This window comes from Clinocottus analis, unplaced genomic scaffold (genome assembly GCF_023055335.1).
Source record: "Clinocottus analis isolate CAN_PGR_092001 unplaced genomic scaffold, fCliAna1.0.p SCAF_23, whole genome shotgun sequence".
Lineage (NCBI taxonomy): Eukaryota > Metazoa > Chordata > Actinopteri > Perciformes > Cottidae > Clinocottus > Clinocottus analis.
The window spans coordinates 6883794-6902711 of record NW_027175965.1 but is presented as its reverse complement, the minus strand read 5'-3'; the positions used below and the strand labels follow the sequence as shown (position 1 = coordinate 6902711).

The window sequence follows — 18918 nt, the reverse complement described above, 5'->3', positions numbered from 1 at the left end:
CGCTCCATCACACAACAGCTCTTAGTCCACTCACTCGGCAACACACCTTCACCGCTTGAGGCGCTGCATCCAAGAACATGCGTGGACAAGAACGAGCCTGCTCTTCTCTGTGTCAAACTTCAAGGCACGAATTTGACATTGGAAAAGCAATGTTTTTGCAAAAATGATCATTTAAGAAAAAAACACGACGTAAACAGCAGAGAAATGAGGCAGCCTAAAATGTCCTGCAATGTCCACTTGTTTCACTTGGCTCCTTGGAGTGCAATCATGTCCCCTCCTTAAATGTTTTTGTTTAGATATTTATTATATTCCTTAGAGGCTGAAACAATCCAGTGTTTTAAAATAAAATATGTAAAAAAGATATCAGTTGGAAAAAAAACATAGTTTTTCTCCTATCAATGCATTAATATTAGCAAATGTATGTCTAGCTCTAGTCTTTGTGATACACTTAATACATGAAAGTTAACCAGGACCTTCTGAAAGCACTTTTAGTTGTCGTCTCTGTGAGACTAGTCTGTCCCCTGTGGGATCCAACCCCTGAACTTGGGATGTAGCATCTCTCTCCCTGTCCACCACAGTCCCTCCTCCCTCTCTCTGCTCACTGGTCTTCGTCTCATGGCTGCCCCCTGCAGACTGTCATTAAACACGACAGTCTGCTTCCATTTGAATAGTGGAGGCCTGGAGGAAAAACATAAAAAATGTGAGCACAGTAAGACACAGAGAGAGAGAGAGAAAGGCCAATATAATATGAAGAAAATAGTGAAATTGCCACATATTGATAGAGAATTACCATTTTAACATGTTGCATAATGGAGAAAACACCGGCAACTGCACAACTGTCTTCCTCTATTCCTCATTGTCCATGTAGTTGACCCACTGCCAGCATCCAGTAGTACCCACCTGTACCTTCGCTCCACCTGGCTCCTGTCTTTCCTCACGCTCGCAAGCACTCACCAAAAAAAACAACATCCACCGTGTTGTCTGATGCTCTGTCTCGGCTCGTCCCTCTTCGGCCCTCCACCTCCACGTTTCACCCCACTGTGACGTGTGATAGACCTGCCATGTGAGACTCACGCTACTGTCCTTCTCTCCTTCCCACCCCCCCTCTCACCTTTCCTCACCCACTCCCCTCCCTGTCATCCCTCTCCCTCCTCCTCCCTTTCTCCGGACCCCACCACCCTTCCTTCCTCCACCCCTTAACCCCACACAGAGAATGACCAGCCATCCCTTGTATGGTTTGACAGAGGGAAGTTTTATTTAACCTTTGAAGGTAAGTTTTCTCTGCACCAGGGTAGCGTGCACACACACTCTGCTGAGGCTCATTTGTGCAAGCTTCGCACCCCTACCTCTGACCTGGCCCTTCTCTCCTTCCTCCCTTTTCTCTCCTCCCTTTTCAAGCCCTCCATCACCCTAACCCACGCCATGCTAACTTCTGGCTGAGCCCCCCCCCCCCCCCCCCTCCCCCCTCCAGCCTCTTCTCCCTTCATATGCAGTCAACTATGCAGTCTTGTCATATCTTCCTCTACCTTCTCTTCCTGACATTGTTCATTCTCATTTCGTCTGCGCTGACCGCCTTCCATTCCCTGAAGGTTCACCGTTCCTCCTGTGTACTTTACTAATCTCTTTGTCGTCACTTTTGGTCGCTTGGTTTTTGGTTGGATCTTCGGGCTTTTTGATCTTGTCAGAATAATTCAGCTTTAACAGCATGTCTGGAAGAAGCATGCACATCTCTCTCAGTCTCTCTCTCTGTCTGCCTCCTTACTTTCTCATCTATCTGTGCTTTATTCAATCAAAATTCAGAGTGTAACATACTATACAAATAATCATGAAGGGGTTTTATTTGAAGTAATGTTTAACTGTTGTGTTTAGTTCACAGTCAAAGAACAGAGAGAAATGTCTATCCTCTTCACACATAACCTGCTGTTTCATGCCACCTTACTAACACAAATATTGTCCTCCTCTCAAGTAGTTTTGAAGTGTCATTTTATCCCTCTGTGTGTCATTCTCATTTCATCCACACACTACTGGTTAGGAGGAGTAGAGAGAAGAGTGTAGGGTCCTGGTTTGGGAGTTATGTATCTATTCTTAATCTATCGACGTCAGTTGAGTGTTGTATTGCAAAACCGTTTTGAAGCTACTATACGTTGATGTTTCATGTAACCTTGACTAGCTCTAACCACCAGAAGAGATAGGAAATGGCAACGATGTCAGCATATTGGATGTTTAGTTATTGACATTGGTTGAGTGTGTGTCTTGCCATGTTCTGACTATTGTGTGTGTGTGTGTGTGTGTGTGTGTGTGTGTGTGTGTGTGTGTGTGTGTGTGTGTGTGTGTGTGTGTGTGTGTGTGTTGCCTCCAGGCTGCTCCAGAGGGCCCAGTCCTCTCACCATGGGGGCTCAGGACACTCTTCCTGTTGCAGCCGCGTTCACAGAGACGGTCAACGCCTTCTTTAAAGGAGCTGACCCCAGCAAGTAGGTCAACAAACGGCTCTGCATGTTTACGACATATCCTGACATGACAAGAGACTGGATTCCTTGATCGCCATTTTCATGGCTTCTTTCAGGAATTCAGCTAAAGCAGCAAGCTTAAAGGAAAATGCAGAGTTTATTTCACAGTATTTGAGTTGTTTGGTTTTAAACGGACATGGGGACATTCTTTCTCTTTGTATTTGTTAACAATTCTAACTTCTCGTATGAAGCATCTGTAACTGTAGTTAAACACTATATGACTGACTGAAGACATGGTTTTACATAGTTGCAATCAATGTGTTATTCAGCTGTTATTAAGTGTTTATATGCATGTTTAACTATGATATGAATAGCGGGTTTTTAAATGTTATGATATGGCCAGTATAATTTGACTGCATGTGAAACAAAAATGGCCATGAAGCTGTCCTTGCAACATTTTTTTTTGAGAAATTGACAAATGAAGTATGCACTGTCCAGGTTCTGTCTCTCTCACACACTTGTTGTCTTCCTCTCAGGTGTGTTGTGAAGGTCATAGGTGAGATGGTTTTGTCGTTTCCGGCGGGCATCACGCGGCACTTTGCCAATAACCCGTGCCCCGCTGTGCTAACCTTCAGCATAACCAACTACAGCCGACTGGAGCATGTGCTGCCTAACCCCCAGCTCCTCTGCTGGTAATGACACCACCCTGAACTCACCACCTCACTCCAAAACAAATAATAGATGCAGAGAAGAAATGAAAAGATGTTCTAACTGGCTCCTCCTTACATGCGTAGATCAAGTCTGAATGCTTGATTGTCCATCTTGGAATTAATTATAATGATTTTAAACAAATTTGTTATATGTTACGAATGTTTATAATTCAACTAAACTTCATTACAACCAAATCAAACACTCACTGTGCATATAAGTTGTATTAATAATAATTTCACCTAAACAGCATGCTGCATTATTAATCAAAATGAGTCCCCTTTCTATGTAAATATTAGTTAATCAACTTTGTTTGCGATTCATTATGTGTTCTTCCTCATAATGTTATCACACACAACAAATCCTATGTATCACACTAACTGTATGTTACAGTAACAGAGCAAACGTGGTATGTTTATAAAAGTTCACACACAGGGAAAATGTCAGGTTGTTTATAATTTAAATATATAATATATGAAACAGCGTGACATGTTATAAAAGAAACTAGAAACTTACAGTTCATTTTTTTTACAACAAAAGTAACAAACTTAAGATGTGCATATGCATATATTTGGAATAAGGACCTTAATATCTGAGATATGGCTCGTAAAACATTCATGATCTCATGTGTAAAAGTTTGGTTGATGGTGAGGATAAGTAAGATCTGAAAATCAATAGCTCTTTCATATGATTCATTAGAAAATTTAATTCGTCTTCCTTTAAAACATTGTAAAGTTTGACCTTTTTCTGCTCACTGTGAAATGAAAATGCTGACCAAAGCCTGTGAAACTCGTCATTATTGCCAAAAGAGGCTTGTTTTCACTGGTGATACATTCATTTTACAAATGAAGAAACATCAGATTCCTCAGCTTCATCATGTATTTACAAGATCATATGTAAAATGTCCTGTTTCAATCATGCTTTTACCAGCGACACCACCACACAAGCCAAGGCAGATGCCAAGGACTTCTGGGTGAACATGCCAAACCTGATCTCCCATTTAAAGAAGGTGGCAGAGCAGAAGCCTCAGGCAACCTACTACAATGTGGACATGCTCAAGTACCAGGTGAGCGCGACACCCGTGGGTGAATTATAACTTGGCCTAACTTTAGCCCAGAGATGCACTGCCGCTTAAAAATCAGGAAGTGCTTTTATAGATTTTAGGAGCGACGTGACATTATGTTGGAATCCCAAACGTTTTTCCTATTCGCGTGTAGGTGTCAACGGAGGGGCTCCAGTCGATTCCTTTGAATCTCGCGGTGAGTTGGAGATGTGAGCCCGCCAGCACTGACTTGAGGATAGACTACAAATACAACGGGGAGGCCATGACGACGCCGATGGCCCTGAACAACGTCCAGTTCCTCGTCCCGATCGATGGAGGAGTTTCAAAACTTCAGGCTGTCTTACCGCCTGCTGCATGGTACAGTCTAAACTTCAGCACTAAGAACCATTTAGATTGCTCATTATTCATACATGTATATTAGCAATTACAGACATCATTACTCCACTTACCTTCATGTTGGTTTTGCTGACCTACAGGATTCGCTTGTTCGTAACAAAGGATTTTCTGTATATATTTATACCTGCACAAAGGTGTTCCCTCTAAGATGGTTTGACTTTGGCTTTAAATTGGTCTCCTCGTTATAAGAAGCTCCCTCAAGTCGTTTGTCTTTCCTCGTGTGATCTCGACAGGAATGCGGAGCAGCAACGAATCCTTTGGAAAATTCCTGATATCTCAAAGAAATCTGAAAACGGAGGTACGTACAGAACGATCCAGATCTTTTAGGCATCTTTTAAACATAGATTACTTTTAAGTGTAACTCTCGAATAGCCTCTAAAAGTTTTTATATGATTTCTAATTTTCTATCAATTGAGTCTCATTTGGTGCTTTCTTGAAATCTTTGGAATTGGCCTGAAAAGGTTTGAAATTGCAACATCTTTCGTCATCTAGAGCTGCTTTACTGCATTTTTCATTCAGTTAAATCCGAGCCAACAAATCAATCGTCTCAAAAGCTGCTTACACTTGAATTCACTCTGTGAAATGTTGGGAATTAGATCCTTTTTTCCTCCACCCTGAAATCATCCCTTGTGGCCGGCTGACATCTTTCTAAAGTCCCCGTCTTCCCTCAGGTGTGGGGTCTTTGTTGGCCCGCTTTCAGCTCACAGAAGGTCCCAGTAAACCGGCTGCGCTGGCGGTGCAGTTCACCAGCGAGGGCAGCACCCTGTCGGGCTGCGACATCGAGCTGGCCGGGCCGGGATACCGCTTCTCTCTCGTCAAGAAGAGGTTTGCCGCAGGTCAGTTTGGCATTTTGATAACAACCACATGGAAACCAAATGTCACGAGTGTTGAGTACTAGCTTAACTCATCCAGTAGATCAAACCCTTTCTCAATCTACTCATGTTTTATTTATTTTTTCTTCCCATATTCAAGTAAAATTCACTTATTTACGACATAAAAAATCATAATCGTCGTCGTTGTTTGATGTCAAACATCAATGTAAGTTATGGAAGATTATTTCATCAGTTAGTTTCATTCAGTTTTGAAAAACTTTTTTTTTAAAAGTCATACTATCAAATATGTCTATTATTGTGTATCATGGTATAATATACTTTTTGTCAAGGTGGAAACTTTTTTTATGGTACTATTTGTTTCAAGTAGTCATTTAACAACTGCATGACATTCATTTTGTATTAAACTATAATTACTTCAGATTGATTATTATAATAAATAACGCATTAAATAGTGTTTCATTAAAATAAAAAAGGATAAACATCAAACTTGACAGTGACTGCACTACTTAGTTTTGTGAATTAGGTTCATTGTCATGACCTCCATCACCATGTAATTATGTAGGTTAACAACGGGTCTATTCAACCACTGAAACACGACACCTAAACATTTTCTTTTTTCTTTTTAGGAAAATACCTGGCCGACAACTAACTACTGAGAACAGCTGCTGAACAGAACAATCTCAGTGGACTGAGGTTGACACAGAGGACGGAGGACATGCCGACGCCAGACAGCCCACCTTCCATCCACCTTTTATGAACCCTCACGACAGGTCCGCAGCCTACCCAGCAGTATTGTATAACTTGCATATAGCATCGTGGAAACTGTTTTAGGTCATGTATTTATCGTATTTGTATTCATTTCATAACATCTGTATTGCTGCAGTCAGACACCGGGGGTTATTCCACCCTCTGAAGTCGGTGCCTCTGTCTCTTTCCTCCTCTGGTCAATGTGTTGGTGGTGTTGTTGTAACGTTTCACTGCAGCTGCCTGACGTAAGACATGGACAGAAAGAGCTTTCGGAGGTTTTTTTTTAAACTCTGGATGACGGGCTGTTTGTTGTCAAGAGTCCAGGAAGATTTAGCTGTAAAAAAAAAAAAAAACCTACCAATAAGATCTTTACGGTCAGACGCACCTCAGCCTCTGACACAAAGTCTAACTTCCCAAAGCGAGACTACTTTAAGTTGAAGCAGGGCCTAGAATAACACATTGGACGTCGTACACCTGCATTAGCAGATAGAAAAATCGTCTTTTTAAGTAATTCTTCTGTCGGAGTCTGAGCTCAAAGCCTGAGACGGACGGTCCCAACTGTCTCGCACTGACGGTGGCCGAGTACGTGTCTTTTACCAGGAAGTAAACACATCGATGCATTTCGACCCACGTTGTCACGAGCCGATAAAAGAAAGATGTTTCCTGTTGGTGCTTGAAACGTTCTTAAGTTACGGCAAAGAGAGACAAAAAACTACATAATCATGCATTGCCTACTGGTACCACAGAGTCACATGACTTTGGATCGCATCCTTTTTAATGTAAATGCACTGATGAGTCAATCAAACTGTTCATTTAGCTTCTCTGTAATACGCAGACATGGAGAGGTTTTTAGCTAGTTAGGCAGCTGCAATGATAAATCCATTTACTGGTTGCAAAATAAGAACATCCGTTTTCCTGTCAGAACAAAAAAAGTGTACAAAGTGTCATTTTAAATCAATAATATATATCTTAAAGGGCGTTTGGTGTTTTCCTCGTATTGTCAGATAGCCTTTCTGTTGTTCCCATGACAGCAGTGATAGAGACATGACAGCATTCTATTTTTATTTATTGATGACGATGATTTGTTGTATAAAACGTGATTCTGTATACAAATAGAATTTGAATGGTATCACACAACTCAGAAACCCGAAAGGTATAAATATTTGAAATCTCTCTCTTTTTTGTCATTTGTGTAGTTGGGTAACCTGTGTACAGTATATAAGGTATAATTTTTCAATTTATTTCAGATATAATTTTTTAACTCCAGTGCAACGGAAGATTTGAGATATATATATATATATCTATATGGGTGAGGGGGGTAATTTAAAGAAAAAGATAAATATCTTCCTGGATGCTGTGTCATGCTTTGTGAAAGCAGTGTTAATGTAGAGTTCGTTATCCCGAGGGAAGAGTCAGTTTGACATCTTTGGTTTTCTTTTTTTTTCAAGACTTAATACCACTCGTATATATATGTCTGTTCGACATGAGGTTGGAGCCAGAAGTCGGTTATCTTGGTACAAACACTGTCCGCAGCTAGCCTGGTTTTATTGGGGCGTTATTAAGATATAACATAATTAATTTCTGACTTTGGCGGTTCCTGCACTTTTCCAGTAGCGTCGCCATCAGATCAAAATGTTACCAGTATTTTGGATTATGACTTCCCTTCGGGCAGAGCCAGGCTAACCGGTTTCCCCCGGTGTCTGCTGAGCTAAGCTAAGCTAACCATCTTGTGACTCCAGCTGATCATTTAACATACTCTGCAAGATAGTGATTCAGCGTATTTCTGAAATTGTTTAATGTTTCCTTTTTAATAAAGGTCAAGACAATGACTACAAAAGCAATCGGTTTTCCTCTACAGCAGTGAGGACGTTTGTGGTACCGGTACTGGAACAGGATGTGTTTACCGGGGACTAGCTTGTTTAATTTATATTATTCAAACCGTCATCAGAAAACACTTCACAATATTCTCCTTTCCCCACATCGACCTGGCCAGTTATTCCTGAACTTGTACCACAAGTCTGACCTGTTTGTTTCCCCTCTGTGGAACCTAAAGTCCCTGAATATATCACGAGCTAACCTCTGATCATCCAACCAACGCTTGAATCCATGGCTTTATTTTGCATAATTGTAACGGTCTCTGTGAGATGACATGAGTGGAATGAGGTTGTGGAGCGAGGTTACGTTGACCAAAATGCTTTTCTCTCTTTTGTTTCTCTTCTTCTTCTTTTTTTAAATGTGTGTGTACCCCGGACAGTCAGTCCTCTGTTAAGGAGAATAAGCTGAATATTTTTTAAACGGATAAAAATGAAAAAATATTATATTGTTTAATGTGTAATAAACACTGTGCTGATGATGTTGAACTTCCTAAATGCTCTGACATTCGACACGAAGAACAAAAAGTGTGTGCGAAGTGTTGCCGAAGAGCTCCGTACTGTACTGTGTGTCGGCTTTCTGCTAAATGCAGCCGATCGTGATCCTCTCAGAGCCGAAACATTGGAGGCAACAATACTATTTTACTTTTGATCGGGCCTAGTTTGAAACATCTTATTTGGCTTGTAGAAAGATCTAAAAAGATCGATTTGAATCTGATTCATTCCTGTGCAGACTCGAGTCTAAAAGAGCATTGTGGCATTCTCTGAGGTTGCATTTAATGTATCAATGCAAGGTGATGATGATCGGTGGCATTTAGCTCCCACATTACTTTGGTAACAGTTTCCTCTCAGTTGTTTCAGTCCTTCTCGTTGAGCGGATGATGGACATGTCTGACAGGAAGCTGTGACCCGGGTGAAACCTGAAGCTTTCAGTGCAACAGTCACTACAGCATTATCTACAGAGGCCCACCACACCCACCCGCCATCATGCATCGGTTTTAAATTACTACACTACGAGTGTGTTAGTCGACAGAATGATCCGGCAACCGGCATGACTTTGAAAGTCACGCCTGTTGCCGGATCATTCGTTGCATCATCTCGTTAATAAAATGGATTCAAAGCTTTTACAGATCTTCATCTCTGTGGTGAATTTGTCCTGCAGTGATGAATTATTGCATGCAGAGCATGAAGTCAAAGGTGGGGCGTCCATGATGATAGATAGTACTGAATTGACGTGTTGTGCTGAGTGTCAGTTCCCTGTATTAATGTTGAAAAGAGAGCAGGGAGTGTGTTTATGTGTGCTATAAGCCAGAATGCTTTTTGGTTCTGTCCCGTTAACCTCAAAACACATGTGCAAGCTGTTTGTACAGCACATAACAACGCTAAGATGAACTGAGAAACTTAGTTTGCTTCTTTCCAAAACCAATAAAAGTTATAACTGGAACAATGTTTGAAGTTTTCCTTGTTTGTTTTTGTCATGAATACATATAGAAAGGTAGTTCTGTGTGTGTATTTATCTGTCTATATATTATGTATAAGGACGCTAATGTTTTGATGGTCTTATTGACTAAATGTTTGCTGAAGTATTGTTTGGTGTCCATGTGTGCAATTCAAAACATTTAAAACCTCACAGAATGAATGTAAGCCCCCTGCAAGAACATTTATTTGACCAAAAAATAGCAAAATTATCGAATAAAACTATAGTTTCCAATACTGCAACTACATGAAAGTAAAGAAGGACATTTTATAAACCTGCAAACGTGTGGATTCTGACTGCATACAGGACACAAACCCCGGCTGAGACATCTGGACCGATGTCTGAGCCGGAGACGGTATAGTCCTCCACCCCTCAGTAGGTGTATTTATATTATAGATTATATTTTCATGGTTGCACACATCCAGCTGAGGTTCAGAAACAGGTTCACAGATCTAGTACAAAGTAATAACACAAAAAAATATCAAGGTCAAAAGCAATTAGAGACATTGTGGGTTTGATTATCACTGCACATAATCCAGCGATCGTGTTATTTTAAGACATCAGCATTTCTCATTCAGATTGTGTCTCCACTAAGTCGAGATGGGGAGAGAGCAGAGTCCTTTGGGGAGAGAAGATGGGGGGTCGGCCTCAGCAGAGGAAGGTGAGGTCGCTCTTCCTGCAGCCCACCTGGCAGCACACGGTGGTCAGTATGTTGTTAATATCTCGTCTGCTCAGCTCGGAGCCCCGGTTGCCGCTCTCCAAACTGCTCTGATCCCCTGTGGGCGAACCTGGAACAACCAAACGCAACAAAAATGTGAAAATAGACCTTTTCTAATTCAGTCCAATAGGTCAGAATGGTTTCAAATGGAATAAGGAAGGACCACCTTGCAGATCAGTCTTGTGTAATTGAGGTCATGTGGTCCCCTTCAATGAGGAAACTCTAAACGAGTGCACAAATTAACTCGGCGCTATTTGTCTTCTCCAGTGTCACTTTCCTCTTTTTAATCGGCACGACTTGAGAGGCTAACCGGGTTTGTTTGTGTGTGACGGACGGAGAGAGAAGCCGCTGCCGGGCGAAAGCGACCGCTGCAGCATTTAATGGTGACATGTGGGCTCCTGGAGCCTAACAAGGTAAAACAGCCCAGATGTCTCTGCGCTGGGGCACCTGTCCGTCTGTACACCCACTGCACGCCAACACCATTAATAGTAGACGGTGCGTGGGGCAGGAATTACAGCAGTGGAAATCTGCATGGCAAAAAAAAACAAAAAAACATTACGCTGCCCTTTGGCAGAAGTACAAAGCGCTGAAATGGGGAGTCAGTGAACGTTCCATCAAAACACATACTTGGTATGAGAAATAATGTTAAAATAAGTTTCAATCAGATAAATTGGATGTTATTTTTTAGAGCAATTATATGCTCAGACTTTGTATTCAGTAAGTCTCATCCAGATATGTAAATAGTAATAGTTATGGGTACAAATGAGTGGAAACCAACCTGTGCTGGTAACCCTGTGGTGTCCAACATCCTCTAGTTTAAAGAATAGAGGTTCAAATGTGTTCAAGTCCATCTTAAAACATGAAGATTTAAACATTTTATTTTTCTTTCTGCTGTAATTATTCCTCCTGTTTATGTTGGCCATTATTATGTCCCTTCTAACATAGTTTTGTGCAAAAATATAATCCAATTTAGAGTCTTTTTAGTGAGAAATCCCCTCTTTGTGTTTCCCTGTTGAGCTCGAGTGGAGGGATAGTAATAAAAAGAGAAAAATAAAAAGGTTGTAACCTTGTTTTAATGTTATATATTATATAGATATATAGATTATATTATATATATATCACCTTTTTTTTAAGAAAAGACTTGAACAAGTATGTATACATTCTTTAAGGCTAAATCTTCACAGACAGGAAAATATATGGATATGTCAATCTGCATTATTCCTCCGTGTGCACACACTTCTAAGAACAATCGTCTTCCTGAACCAAGAAGGAGAAAAAAAAGGCGGACTCACAAAAAGTGTTCAATTAAACTCTGACCACCATGTCTGCTGTTTTGATAAGAAAAACAGAAATAGTCTCACCGTCCATGTCTGACTCACTGAGGAATCGCCTCCAGCGGGATCCTCCGCAGGTGTAGACGACGGCCCTCAGGAACTCTCGCCCGCACAGCTTCACCGCCTTCACCTCCGCTCTCACCTGGACGCCGCACACCGCTGCACACAACAGCAGAGGCAAGACCACCAGAGCAGCGCGCATGCTGGATGCCTGGCGGGGGGTTTTCTCTCTGTCGATCCGGTTTGGTCCTGAAGCTTCTGTCCTGTTTCCAGTCGCTTGTCTCCGAGTCTTCTTCGATGCTTGCACCTCCTTGTGTTATATACCGTCCACCTTTCAGCTCATCAATGCTGAGTACCTCTCCACTTCCTGCCTCTTACTGACACTTAAGCCCATCCCAGTCACACACACACACACACACACACAAACAAAGACGCACACACACATAGACAGTCGTCACTCTGTCATGACATTCAAGTCATTTTATGTTTCCGGTCGTTTTCACATCACCATCTTCAGCCGTCTGAGAGACAGAGTGACAACCATCAACCTTTTTTACGGCCTTCGTTTGACAATCACATAAGATGAGTGCATCCTCCTCTGTAATTAAGGCTGCGATTGCACTGACCTCCGCTCTACCACATGGCTAATTAAGTGATGCAAAGTGATGTCCAAACAGATGTTTCATGTGTTTACAGCACTGGGATGGCGTGGTTGTCTGTGTCTTTACTGCGGTTTGGGTCATTTGAGAGCTAAAGAGTCAATGTTGACCGGGTCATTACGCCGGTCATTATGGTTACATTAACGGAGGATCCATCCCAGAACGTCAATGAAATGATATTATGTTTAGCTGGACTGTATGGTTGTTCCTATATGGTTGCAGAAAACAACGATGTAAAAATATAATGGAGAACTTCTAAGATAGTAAAAGTCTTTTGGTTGCTTATTTTCCTCTTTCGGAATAATACAAAAGAAAACTTGATTGACAGGTTTACCAGATCGATGGAGCACGACCAAACCTCACGAAGAACTGACAAAGACTTCCCTGATAAAGTAAAGTACTAAAAGGTGTTTCTTCTGTCTCGTTTACAGGTTAAGAATGAGGACTTCTGCATATTAACCAATCGGCCCACTTCATCCGCTGAGACAATGGAATACTGAAAGGTGAAATTAGTAATAATTGAATGACTCTTTTTAGTTCCAGACCTAAACAACCTGCTGACTTTTCAAATACGTCAGAACAGCTGAGCTTCATCTCCATCATGGTACCCCAGCAAGTTCCCTCTGTGAGATGTTTGAAAGCTCTGCAAAAAGCCACTAAGTAGACCTTCAGTTGGAAATGTTCTGCAGACTGAACATGTTCCTGATCTCATTCTCCTCAGGAGAGGTTATCAAGCAGTATCAGCAGACGCTGGTTTATTCATTTAGTCTGCTAGCTAACATGTTTTATACCTTTTCTTTTGCGTTATCTCTGCTTCCATGTGAATGCACTGCAGTATATGTTAAGTATATATATATATATATATATATATATATATATATATATATATATATATATATATATATATATATATATATATATATATATACACACAGACACTACATTTCCCTGAAACCTTGAACTAAGTTTTTCAATTATCCAAATAGAGAAACGTGAGGTTTGCAGATAAGATCTGTTCTAATTGGATTATTCATATCTCCAGGAGACGTTCAGTCTCTGAAAACCAAATCTTACAACAAGAGCCTCAAGCTAAATGGATGAAACAAGCACAAACCTGATTGACGTAGGAATACATATACGTGTGTATGTTTGTGTGTGTGTGTGTGTGTGTGTGTGTAACCGCAGACTGAGCGATGTCCCCCACAGTGCCCACCTGAGAGCAAGAGCCCACTCTGTTTGCAGTGTGAGCTGACCATCGTGTGTCATTGACTCACTGGGAATAATGGTTTCAAATTGCTGACATAAAACGCTTTAAAGTCCGCAACGGTGCACGGACACGGACAGCAGTACAGTATAATGTCAACAAAAGGGAAAGATTACATGAGTGTTCAATAAAAACTCATCAATTGTACCAGATACTGTCCACTCCACTGTGTTTGACTTTCACAAAATACACTTTTCTTTATTTATAAAGCACTTTTCTTCTTCCTATGAAGCAAACAATGAAATCAGAGGCAAGTAAAACAATTGTAACGCATTCTCTTCGTCTCCAATTTTCTCCTATTTGTTTTTTTTTAGATGTTTTACATTGTTTCATATAATAATCATATATATCTGAAGAAATGCTATTATTTGTCTGCCCAACTGTATATCATACCCCTTCCTTAGTTTTACGTTTTTGCACTCTAAAATGTCTTTCGTCTATGTCCCCTCCCAAGATAATGTTTGCAAGTAAAACAGATGACGTCTTGAACATCATTTTTTATCTTAACGTAGCAACATTATTTGATTTGTGGTTGAACTGTTGGGAGCTCAATTTTACTTAAAAAACATTGCCTGAGGCCCTAAAGCTCCATCTGCTGAATATAAAAGTAACCGTCATGCTGTGCACTGGGATTGAGGTTTATGATTTCTGTCTTTTTGCTTGATAATTCTGTCTCTTTTATCTTTTGACGGAGACAACACACAACTTATAGTCTGCACACTAAAAAGCAAACTGACTCAAAGCCCACTGCCAGGTCGTCCAGACAGTCAAGTATTCTCAGTTTTTTCATGAAATGTATGAAATGAAATGTCCGTCAGATAGCCTCCACATGTGTGTGGGAACAATGTATTAAACACTTATATTTGGGTGTGTTGAGATGTACCTGTGTATAGTTTCTTCAAATAAATGTTGTATATTTTGAACAAAAGTATGAATTATGGGTCATATATTTTTATAAAGCATTATTATTAATTAATTATCAGTCAAGTTAATGCAAGTTGAAACAAATGGAATGTAAATCATCTTAACTTAAAATGGCAATGTGTACACACACATAGCAAAACTTGAAACTGTGAATTACAAAAAAAAAGCAGAAATGGGTGTTTGTTCGACTAAGAAACGTTTTTCGTGAACTGATGATGTAACACAATTATTTGTTTCAACTCAGTGGATCAAGGGTGAACAAAAAGTTTACTCAACTCTGACAACTGCATTTTCAATGCAAAGTTTGTTTTACAGTGTATAATCATATTTTTCAAATGTTTCTTAAATTATATTTTTGGCGCACTTACTCCTCCACACGTGCAGGTGGCGCTGTAGCACTAAAGCGGACGAGGCTCCGGGTACGTAGCGGATGGAAACAGCATGTTGCAAGGACCTCTGTGTTGTGCACTCTGTCAACTTCATACAAATGTCCCTTTTTGCTCATAAACTCAGATAATCTACTCGGATCAACCAGACTGGAGTCGTCGCTCACAGGTGAGTTTTGTTAACGTGTGACGTAGCTACGTCGTAATGTGCGACCCGAGAGAAGCTAAGTGAGCTAAACTGCTAACGTTGAACTGTCCCTCAGGTGACTTATGACACGGAATGTTATCTGTGGGTCTGTCACTGTTGTGGACACTTTGGACATCTGTCGGTGGCTTTCAACCGACAGATGGTTTTATTTCAACACGGGATAGAACATGACTCAGTGTTGACGACCTTGACGTCATCTGTTTACTACCTTTGTGCAGCAGCACAAAGTGAGAACTCGTCCGCCGAGTGAGCCGCACGCATGAAAATAAATGACCGTCTTTTCCTGGTGTTACGGTATGGTGGTCTACGGTGGCTTAGACAGCACAAAAAGCATTCAAACGCAATTTCCCAATATCCCAATATTCAAACTGATATAAAAACAGATCCTTAAGTTTGTAAAATAAACTTACAATGTAGTCTTGTGCAGGCTGACCTGTGCTATACACATGTAGAGATTTTACTGTACAGTTTTGGAGAAAAGTGACATCAAAGTCAGCTTACATGTAATAATGATATTCATAACTTCACAATTTCCAATATTCAAAGGGCTATTAAAATAGATCCTTACATTTGTAAAGTAAAGTCTCAACACGGTCTTGTTCAGACTGCCCCCTGCTATGTTCATGTGTATGGCCTTGAGATTTTACTGTACAGTTTTGGAGAAAAGCGACTTCAAAGTCAGCTTCAGTGACATAATGATATTCATAACTTCACAATTTACAAGATTCAAAGGGCTATAAAAACAAATCCTTAAACTTGTAAAGTGAAATTACAATGCAGCCTTGTTCAGGCTGACCTCTGACTTGCACATGTGTATGGCCATGACATTTTACTGTACAATTTTGGAAAAAAGTGACTTCAAAGTCAGCTTCAGTGACATAATGATATTCATAATGTCACACTTTCCAATATTCAAACGGCTATAAAAACAGAGTCTTACATTTGTAAAGTAAAGTCTCAACACGGTCTTGTTCAGACTGCCCCCTGCTATGTTCATGTGTATGGCCTTGAGATTTTACCTTACCGTTTTTGAGAAAATTGAATTCAAATTCAGCTTCAATGACATAATAATATTTATAATGTCCCAATTTTCTATATTGAAACTGTCATAAAAACAGCTGAGAACCTTGACCCAGAGAGTATTTGGCATTTTCACTTGAAAAATTACCATTACCAATCAACCAATTTATTTATAAAATAAAATCATATTTATTCTCTATGAACTGAGTAAGTTCAGCGCTTCCTGATTTGTCTCTTCTCGTAGGTCTGGATCCTCCATGGAGCCCATAATGAATCGCATGAGCCAGAGAGTCTTCCAGCGGCTCTACAGAACCTCAATGCTTCCCAGAAGGACCCATTCAGGATGTGCTGAGCACACCAATGTCTCTGCTTCCACCTACTCCAAACGCACACTCTTGGTGTCCCGCCTCTACCAGCCCTCCAACCTGCGGGACGTGGGTCAGGACAGTCGGCTGCAGGGAGAAGTGACGTCTAAGAGTCAAAAGCTCATGCAGCAGGCCGGCCTCATCCACCCGTCCAACCCCGGCTGTTACTACTACCTTCCTGTTCTCGTTCGCTCCATGGAGAAGCTGGTGAGACTAGTTTTTGTTCTACAATTAAACACATCAACCAATCATGGTGAATCTGGTTGTCATGTCCACAAACTTAGATTGTTCTGACATTAATCTGTGACCCAGCTGTACAAATTAAAACTAGAAAAGATTGATTCAAAGACTGATGAATCTTACAAGTATATAATGTATTTTTTATTGTCTGTCTGTCTTGTTTTCAGCAATTATTAATGTTATTTTTAATTGCTGTTATTTGTTAACATTTAGAAAACTAGCAACAAAAGACTAAAAGAAAAACATATGCATGTTGTTTATCTTCTGCTTTATAATCCACACAGATAAACAAGATATAAATAATATTTTCCTTTTCAGATTAATTTATTTCAATATTATTTTAGGGGCCTGAACAGATATATTGTCCAGTATCCATAACACATAATAAAATATTAGAAAGTCTTTTGGTTTAGTAAAGTCTTTTGGTTTAGTATTGTTGTATACGCATGTAATAACTGCAAACCTAAATCTACAGGTGAGACTAATTGACCAAGAGATGCAGGTGATCGGTGGGCAGAAGCTGGACATGCCCAGCTTGTGCTCCGCTGAGCTCTGGAAAACCAGTGAGCGCTGGGACTTGATGGGAAAGGAGCTGTTCCGCCTGAAAGACCGGCACGGAGCCGACTACTGCTTGGGTCCCACGCATGAGGAGGCAGTGACGACTCTGGTCGCTCACCAGGCGACTCTGTCCTACAGACAGCTCCCTCTGCTCCTCTATCAGGTAGCCTTTAATCATCTTGTGTATTTATTATAATAAGCTGCCATTTTTTAATCATGTTTTTTTAATCAACAGATCACCCGTAAATTCAGGGATGAACCAAAGCCGAAGTTTGGTCTGCTTCGAGGGAGGGAGTTCTACATGAAGGACATGTACTCGTTCGACGCGAGTGAAGAAGCAGCGCACGAGACCTACGAGTCTGTGTGCCAGGCTTACACCCGGCTCTTTGCCCGGCTGGGTCTGCGGTGTGTTCAGGTGCAGGCGGACTCGGGAAACATCGGCGGGAAACTATCCCACGAGTTCCAGCTCCCAGCAGACATCGGCGAGGACCGGCTTCTAATCTGTGGACACTGCTCCTTCTCTGCTAATGTGGAGACCATGTCATCAGACACAACTGACTGCCCGCAGTGCAAAACTGGCACACTGGTTGAGTCAAAAGGTATAGAGGTCGGCCACACCTTTTACCTGGGTAAAAAGTACTCTCATATATTCAGTGCCAGCTTCAGCAATGCACAGAACAAGTCTGATATTGCAGAGATGGGCTGCTATGGTCTTGGGGTAACCCGTATTCTCGCTGCAGCCCTTGAAGTTTTGTCAACAGAAGAGAGGATTCGCTGGCCAGGCCTTCTCGCCCCTTACCAGGTGTGTGTTTTACCCCCAAAGAAAGGCAGTAAGGTCGAGGACGCGGCGGTTTTAGCTGAAGAACTGGTTCACACTTTGGGAGAGACCAGGCCTCATTTGAGAGGTGAAGTTGTTCTTGACGACCGCACACAAATGACTATTGGAAAGCGACTGAAGGATGCCAGCAGACTCGGCTACCCGTATGTTATTGTAGTAGGACCGAGAGCTCTGGAGGAAACGCCCACGTTTGAGGTGATTTGTCAGGAGAAAGATGAGACAATGTTTCTCAGTAAAGATGGACTATTAGATCTTTTGGGAAGAGTGGAAACTGTATGAATAACGACTCTGAACGTGAAAATACATGTTTTATTTGATGTTTGTGGGTATAATGCATTTTTTTGTCTAAGGACTGGGAGTTTGTTTATGTAAACCTTAAATGCACCTAATGAATGAAATTGATGATAAATTAATTATGGCAACAAAAGCCTCATAATGAACCTTTTAGGATATTATATTGCATTTGGTTCTTGTTGTAATAAACAATAATTACTCAATTTCATTGTTTACAGTCTTTTATGTTCCCATGAAAATACAAACAGAAGTGGTGAACAGAAATAATTTACAATTTCCTGTTGTGTCTTGATATCTGCATCTGACCGCTACAGTACAATTCAATATGGTAACTAACTATTTACAATTGCATTCTGATTTGTGCATAACGCATGAATCTGTAGCTGTCAAAACAATCAAAATACAAAGTAGAGCATGGACTATTAAATAAAGTGAGTGTAAAGTAGCGTATCAGTAATGTAAATAAAAGTACTTTTATCTTGAAATGTACTGTCTTCCCCACTTTCATGCCCCAATATGAAAATACTACATTAACAAATACAAAACGATGTGTAGAAAACGTACAACC

At 40.8% G+C, this 18918-nt stretch overlaps 3 protein-coding genes across 6 annotated transcripts in view; 2 read left to right on the top strand and 1 right to left on the bottom strand.

The window, feature by feature from the left end:
* The window catches only part of sgip1a (SH3GL interacting endocytic adaptor 1a), a 59090-nt gene extending 49576 nt beyond the window's left edge, over positions 1-9514 (top strand). For 2 of the 4 annotated variants that reach the window (XM_068590046.1, XM_068590048.1), the window contains 8 exons: positions 1211-1270; positions 2360-2471; positions 2984-3139; positions 4086-4221; positions 4373-4575; positions 4848-4912; positions 5286-5450; positions 6074-9514. In XM_068590046.1, the coding sequence (XP_068446147.1) occupies positions 1211-1270; positions 2360-2471; positions 2984-3139; positions 4086-4221; positions 4373-4575; positions 4848-4912; positions 5286-5450; positions 6074-6096 (920 nt within the window). In that variant the 3' untranslated portion in view covers positions 6097-9514. The remainder of the gene's footprint in view (positions 1-1210; positions 1271-2359; positions 2472-2983; positions 3140-4085; positions 4222-4372; positions 4576-4847; positions 4913-5285; positions 5451-6073) is intronic. The other 2 variants (XM_068590049.1, XM_068590047.1) reach the window with 1 other exon arrangement.
* A 676-nt stretch (positions 9515-10190) lies between these two features.
* On the bottom strand, positions 10191-11796 carry insl5a (insulin-like 5a). Its single transcript, XM_068590010.1, has 2 exons — positions 11622-11796; positions 10191-10330 (listed from the first exon to the last, which is right to left on the bottom strand). Exons 1-2 carry the CDS (start codon positions 11794-11796, stop codon positions 10191-10193), a joined length of 315 nt encoding a protein of 104 aa, XP_068446111.1.
* Positions 11797-14866: 3070 nt separating this feature from the next.
* On the top strand, positions 14867-18740 carry pars2 (prolyl-tRNA synthetase 2, mitochondrial). The gene is made up of 4 exons (XM_068589889.1): positions 14867-14996; positions 16300-16627; positions 17136-17381; positions 17454-18740. The coding sequence occupies exons 2-4, from the start codon at positions 16313-16315 to the stop codon at positions 18333-18335; spliced, it is 1443 nt and encodes a 480-aa protein (XP_068445990.1). The 5' UTR covers positions 14867-14996; positions 16300-16312; the 3' UTR covers positions 18336-18740.
* Positions 18741-18918: the final 178 nt, after the last annotated feature.

What these genes read in the sequence shown, in the direction of transcription:
- insl5a (XM_068590010.1), bottom strand. Translation starts at nt 11,796, where the DNA reads ATGCGCGCTGCTCTGGTGGTCTTGCCTCTGCTGTTGTGTGCAGCGGTG. An exon ending in CAGTGAGTCAGACATGGACG is followed by an intron (nt 10,331 to 11,621) that starts GTGAGACTATTT and finishes TGGTTGTTCCAG; the next exon opens with GTTCGCCCACAGGGGATCAG.
- pars2 (XM_068589889.1), top strand. Translation starts at nt 16,313, where the DNA reads ATGGAGCCCATAATGAATCGCATGAGCCAGAGAGTCTTCCAGCGGCTC. An exon ending in TTCGCTCCATGGAGAAGCTG is followed by an intron (nt 16,628 to 17,135) that starts GTGAGACTAGTT and finishes CTAAATCTACAG; the next exon opens with GTGAGACTAATTGACCAAGA. An exon ending in TCCCTCTGCTCCTCTATCAG is followed by an intron (nt 17,382 to 17,453) that starts GTAGCCTTTAAT and finishes TTTAATCAACAG; the next exon opens with ATCACCCGTAAATTCAGGGA.